Raw genomic sequence first — 5,731 nt, 5'->3', positions numbered from 1 at the left:
ATTTGAGCAGTTTCTTCTTCTTTTAAAGTGGCTGCCCTTATATGTTTTCTTGCAGGCTATAGCAACCCGTAATATATGTATTTTACATGCCTATTGTCCTACACGGAATTCCCTATATCATGACACTAATATTAGCCAAAGTTCCAACTTAGGAATTCACTTAATGAAAATTAGTATTGGAGAATGTTTTAAAATTTCTATCTAAGCTTAATAACTATCTATTCTCTTCGGCAAATATATATCACCGTCTCAACTCTCGTACACCTTATGTTTAATACGTGCATTTAATTATGATTTTTAACTTAATATCTCTTATAAAGTATGTTAGCTTGAGTATTCGAGTCTTTAGAAGTATGTTTCTAATATTAAAAACTACCGTTTTAAATTAAGATAATCAATAATAATTAACTTCGTATCTCCTAACTCATCTCTATACAATTTTGTTCAAATCATTTTATATACGAATAGAAAATATATAATATTGTGACTAATATTATACAATTTTTTTGGGAAAAAATATAGATATATACTATTGTAAAAAGCCTAGTGGAAATTATCAATTGAGCATTAATCCAAATGGGTATTAGGCTTAAGATAATGATTATTGGTGCTTCACCTTGAGCTAATGAAGTTTTATGATCAATGGTCCTTTTTGATATGAGTGATTCTTTTATTAGCTAATCACGAGCCTCATTATGTCTTTATTCTCAAATTATATTATATATTAAATGGCTAACCAAAGTTTATTGATTACAATTATGAGTTGTACTTTAAAAAAGAAAATCGATATGAAAAAAATAATAATAATAATAAAAATAAAAACACTTTTATTTTATGATCATTTCCATCCAAATGACAAAGATATGGCTGTCAAGCCACCAGCAGTAATTTAGTGTTAAAAACAATTTGGATAATATAGATAAAATTCTGATATTAAATTTTATGGAATCTAACTAAAAGAATTACCAAAAGAAATATATCTGTCATAATTTAAGTAATCTAACTAATCTTGTATTTTGTGAAAACACAATTATGATGTAATGTGAGGCCTAATTTGATGGGTAATTATATGTATTTTTATATGAATTAAAAAAAAGTACGACCTAATTTTGGATTATTAGTGTTGAATTAATATATCAAAGACATTGAATATTAAAATATTAATTATTAAAAAAATGATAAAGTTATTAAAGTTATGTCATGGTGTACGGTTTCTTCTAGAAGAGTATATATGAACACATTTGTATAATATGTTGGTTGCTACATATACACACACCCCTCTAGAAGACACTGACCAACTTTGAGGCCATTCCCTTCTTTTCTTCTCCATTTTAATAGTGACCACACTGATTCCCATAATCTGAACCTTAAGAATAGCCAAAAAGGCTTCGAAGGAATGAATGAAAGAAAGAAAGAAAAGCTTGCCCCATCATTGTCACAAAAACAAAGACACACCCCAAGTTTGCTTTAGCAGATTCCAAGGTATCTAACTCAAACCTTTGCAATGGATTTGAAGGGCACTTGTAATAATAATATTAATAATGTTTCTGATGGCTACATGCTTCTTGAGGCCAGTGGTGACTCTGAAGCTGATTTCATCAATCCCAGCATGGTTGAACAACAACATGCTTATGAATATGGAATTCACAATATTGCAGATGTTGATGATGCTCAATCTTGCAGCTATGATGATGAATTTGAGAACCCTTCTGAGAAGCTAAAAGGGTGTTTGAATGCTGCTTCTTCTGCTGATGATGATCAAGATGGGGTAAAGAAAAAAGGTGACTTTTGTGGAAATTCATGTTGTGATGAAGATTTTGGGATGATGCAAGAACATTATAAGTCATGTGTCTCTGATGATTCATGTCTTGAGCCAGCAGATGAGGTGGAGAAGAGCAGGCAGTTCTGGGAAGCTTGTTTAGCTTCTTGATCAATTTGTGTTTGTTAGTGAGCATTTATTTTTCTAAGATCACTGCTTCTTTTCTGGTTTCTCAGTATCCCAATTGAGGATTTGCTTCACCAGAAACATTTATTCTTTTTTTAACTTTATTCTTGAAAATATTGGGTTTGGGGGGTCCACTTTAATTGTATGCATACTTGAACAGAATTGTACACACTACACAAAAAAGTTTATGATTTTCACTCTTTCAAAGATTCAATAAGTTCTGCACTTAGTCCTATAATTGAATGTAGTAGACTGCATCATCATTCTCCCTTCTTTTCTTTATAACACTATTTGATTGATTTTGAAGGGAAGATGTGACATGGTTATTCCTCAAGCTATGTAACTATAGTTGTAATAGTAACATTTGTTTGAGATGTGTTGAAATTCAGATGATCACGTTTTTCCATGGCTGTGAGATTTAGGAAAGTTGGGTGTTGGGAAAGTTAGCCAGGGAAGACATATGGCCCAGCAGCCATAATAGCTGGAAAGTATAGGTTTCATTTGGTCCCACTCATTAAAAATCCTCGGTTCTTGGTGAGTTTCTGGACATGTATACTACTTGTATAGTTGAAACTTTGAATATAAGATGTGATGTTTATATAATTAAAATTAATCACTTTTCAACTCACATAGTACCATATACTTAATTGTGAATTTGTCAAAGGAAAAGATATTTTATCAGAAAATTCTAATCTTTATTATTGGATTTCAATCAGATTGAATTAAAATTAGTTGAATTTCTGTTTTCTGATAATAAGACGTAGAATTCAGTAATTTAATAATAATAATAATAATTACCATATAATAATTGCTAATATGGTAATACTACAGTTATATTAAATTGTTAGTATTGTTAAAGGGTAAATTCAAGATCTTGCAAGGACATGGAGATTTGGAGTTATTAAACTAAAGATATAATCTGGAATATATTGAATTTGAACATAATACACATCATACACAGCATTTTTCAGGTTAAATCAAACTTGGTAGTTCCCTAAGAANCATACAGAAGAACTAAGAGATCAAATTCAGCCCTAAGCTGAACATAACCTCCTAACAAAATCCACAACAAACAAACAAATCATGTTCCATCTATCAACTATTTTACACAAGCAACCCCTGCTTGTTGAGACAATCTGATACAAGTTACTAGTAACACACTGCTAAAAAAGGACACTAAGGTTCTTAACTAGATGAAAACAGTGGCCCCAACGATTCAGATATTGCAAATTTATCTATTATCTCCACATGACTGGTGTCTGTACTTCCTGTTGATGGGCTACTTGTGTTGACATTCGACCCCTCCGCAGTCAGTGGTGAACTCGAATCGTCTCCATAAGAGGGACTTGAGCACGAATTCCCAGGTTTGATATTAGTTAATGATACAGCAGATTGCTTGTTATAGCCAGAGCAACTTTTGGGGCTACAGAATTCTTCTAGCAAAGATCCTTCAGGAGGAGGTTCTTGTTCTGAGCATCCTTCTTCTGTGTTTTCATTCAAACACTTCAAGAAGCAATGCTCTATCTCGCTTAGAGACTGGACCTCCCTTTCTTCCCCTTCACTGCTATGGCTGCAGTTAGCATCATCATCATGATCGTCATAATCTAACTTTGTTCCCCGCAATTCCCCGCTGGTATCTGTTAGTTGCTGACTGTCATATTCATCCTCAGATTGGCAATCTGATGAGCGAAATGACATGGGAGAATAACCATCTGTTGCTGTTTCTTCGCGTTCTCTAAGTGTCTTCAATATCAGGGTCTTTAGTAAATTCATCACTTGGACCGCATGCATCAGAGCAGTTAATGGATCAGACATCTGTTCCAAGAGACAAAATAACGACACAAATTAAAGTCATACGGTATAGTACTGTGCATTATTGTAATAAAGCTATAGAACCAAGTTGTAACAGCATGCTATACAGAAATGGCAACTATTTTAACTGTAGTTTGTTTGGTAATAAATATTGCAAATTGCAAATTCTTGTCTAAAAGAAGGTAAACATGACCAATTAATCCATTGCTACAAAATTTTACATATCATTTCCTCAAAACATAAGGATACCATATCAAGTAAGTACAACAAGAAAAAGCTAACAATTAATAAGGCTTCATACCTGAGTCATGTTTGGAGCAAAAACCATAGCTATATTTCTAGCATCCATTTTGTTATACTCCTCTTCTACAACAACATCAGCCATGAGATCAATGGCCCAGTTGAGCAAGGCTGATTCAGTTGGCTTTAGCTGCTTCACAAGCTCAACAGCATCTTCTTCTGTATTGCACTGAAGAACTTGCTCAGGGGAAAGTCCATCGAGCACCCCCGAAGGAAGTTCTCGGAACCAAGCTTTAATTAGCCCTGCCAAGCAATGAACATCAATGTCTTCCGGCACAATGCCTCTATTCAGCTGGTCCCTTAATAGCTCCTCTTCGCCGTTTTCCGGGTTTATCCTAAATATACCTTCAGCCTGAGAATTCGAAGAAGAACCAAAACAAAGGGAAAACAATTAGTCTCATATTCTAATACTGATTCTCACAAGAAATTAGTGTTACAATGTCATGAATTATGTACCTTTAGGCCTTCCTGTGAGTATAGTCGCTCCTGCATTAGCAAGAGAATAGTTGGGACACTGTTTCCTTTTGAATCATAAGAACATTGCATTGATTCAGCTGAGACACCAAAAACACTAACACTGCAAGTATTGGTGATGGAAAAATCAGATTAGAATAACAGAATTACAAAATGTAAAAAAGTATCCATGAATTAAATATTCTAAAAGGGGGTAAAAATAAGCATGAGAACTTTTCAATCCTATGTTTTCGTTACCGTTAGGGATGCTTTTTAAGCAAATAAAGGTAAACCCTAATTTTCTTTCTTTTTTTTTTTTTAGCTTTCATAAAACATTCCATCTAACTTTTAGTTATGAATCTGAGAATCTTCTTTCTTTCCTTTACTTTTCTCCCATCTAACGTTCTTCTATCACATATCTGAAGTCAACCCCAATAAACTTGACTAGTTTCAATGAAAGCATGGATTGTACGAAAAATGTTAAACGAAGTACCTAGCACTGGGAACAGGAGCGGGAACATGAACCTCTAACTCAACGGGGAGACCAAGGAAGCCATTGAAGCGATCGAAGGTGACATGACTAACGTGCTTAACGTTTGTGGGCCATCCAATCTCCATTTGATGAACGGTATTCGATATCACATCTTTGGGACTGTCTACACTGCAAGCCACCATTGATTTCCTAAGCGCCGCCAACAGAACCGCCACCGGAGACAGCTGGTTCTGTTCGTCGTCGTCTTGCTCCGACGCTCTCCTACCACCACCGCATCCAGCGCCCTTGCTCACCATCACTGCCCCTGTCATTCTTCTTATCTTGTCTCTGTATCTGTGTGTATAATGTGCAGGAATGAAGATGGAGACAAGAGAGGTTTTAAATTTGAGGATGAGGCTTGTTACTTGTTTCGTTTGTTTGTGTTTGTGTTAGTGTGAGTGTGGGGTTTTGTGTTTGTTGCATTCATCTTCTTTTGAAGGCTCGCTCTCTCTCTTTTTGTACTTCAACGGCCACTCGTTTCAAATTTTGCTTTATCTACAGTCCTCTCTCTCTTTACCCCTCCTTTTTGGCTCATAATTACCCCTCTTTGCCACTCCACATTCAACACCACAAACATTTTCTCCTCCTATTAATTCTACTCTCTGTAATTGGAACATCATGTTTTCATTTATGATTTTTTATTTATTTTTTAAATATTTTTAATTATATACAATTTATAAAAGAATGTT

At 34.5% G+C, this 5,731-nt stretch overlaps 2 protein-coding genes across 6 annotated transcripts; one reads left to right on the top strand and one right to left on the bottom strand.

The window, feature by feature from the left end:
- LOC110263131 lies at positions 1,255 to 2,554 on the top strand. 5 transcript variants are annotated; one of them, XM_021103830.1, is made up of 3 exons: positions 1,262 to 1,411; positions 1,446 to 1,482; positions 1,659 to 2,554. In XM_021103830.1, the coding sequence occupies exons 1-3, from the start codon at positions 1,397 to 1,399 to the stop codon at positions 1,928 to 1,930; spliced, it is 324 nt and encodes a 107-aa protein (XP_020959489.1). In that variant the 5' UTR covers positions 1,262 to 1,396; the 3' UTR covers positions 1,931 to 2,554. The 5 variants fall into 5 exon arrangements, 4 of the variants coding, with proteins under 4 accessions (XP_020959489.1, XP_020959488.1, XP_020959487.1 ...); XR_002348245.1 differs by having other exon boundaries at positions 1,255 to 1,482; positions 1,576 to 2,548; XM_021103829.1 differs by having other exon boundaries at positions 1,262 to 1,482.
- On the bottom strand, positions 3,008 to 5,489 carry LOC107645583 (rho GTPase-activating protein 2). The gene is made up of 4 exons (XM_016349633.2): positions 5,004 to 5,489; positions 4,514 to 4,634; positions 4,059 to 4,409; positions 3,008 to 3,760 (listed from the first exon to the last, which is right to left on the bottom strand). The coding sequence occupies exons 1-4, from the start codon at positions 5,312 to 5,314 to the stop codon at positions 3,131 to 3,133; spliced, it is 1,413 nt and encodes a 470-aa protein (XP_016205119.1). The 5' UTR covers positions 5,315 to 5,489; the 3' UTR covers positions 3,008 to 3,130.

This window comes from Arachis ipaensis, chromosome B06 (assembly GCF_000816755.2).
Source record: "Arachis ipaensis cultivar K30076 chromosome B06, Araip1.1, whole genome shotgun sequence".
In the NCBI taxonomy this organism is placed as follows: Eukaryota; Viridiplantae; Streptophyta; class Magnoliopsida; order Fabales; family Fabaceae; genus Arachis; species Arachis ipaensis.
Note: the sequence above shows the minus strand (reverse complement) of the source record. Positions and strands in the feature narration are given on the sequence as shown.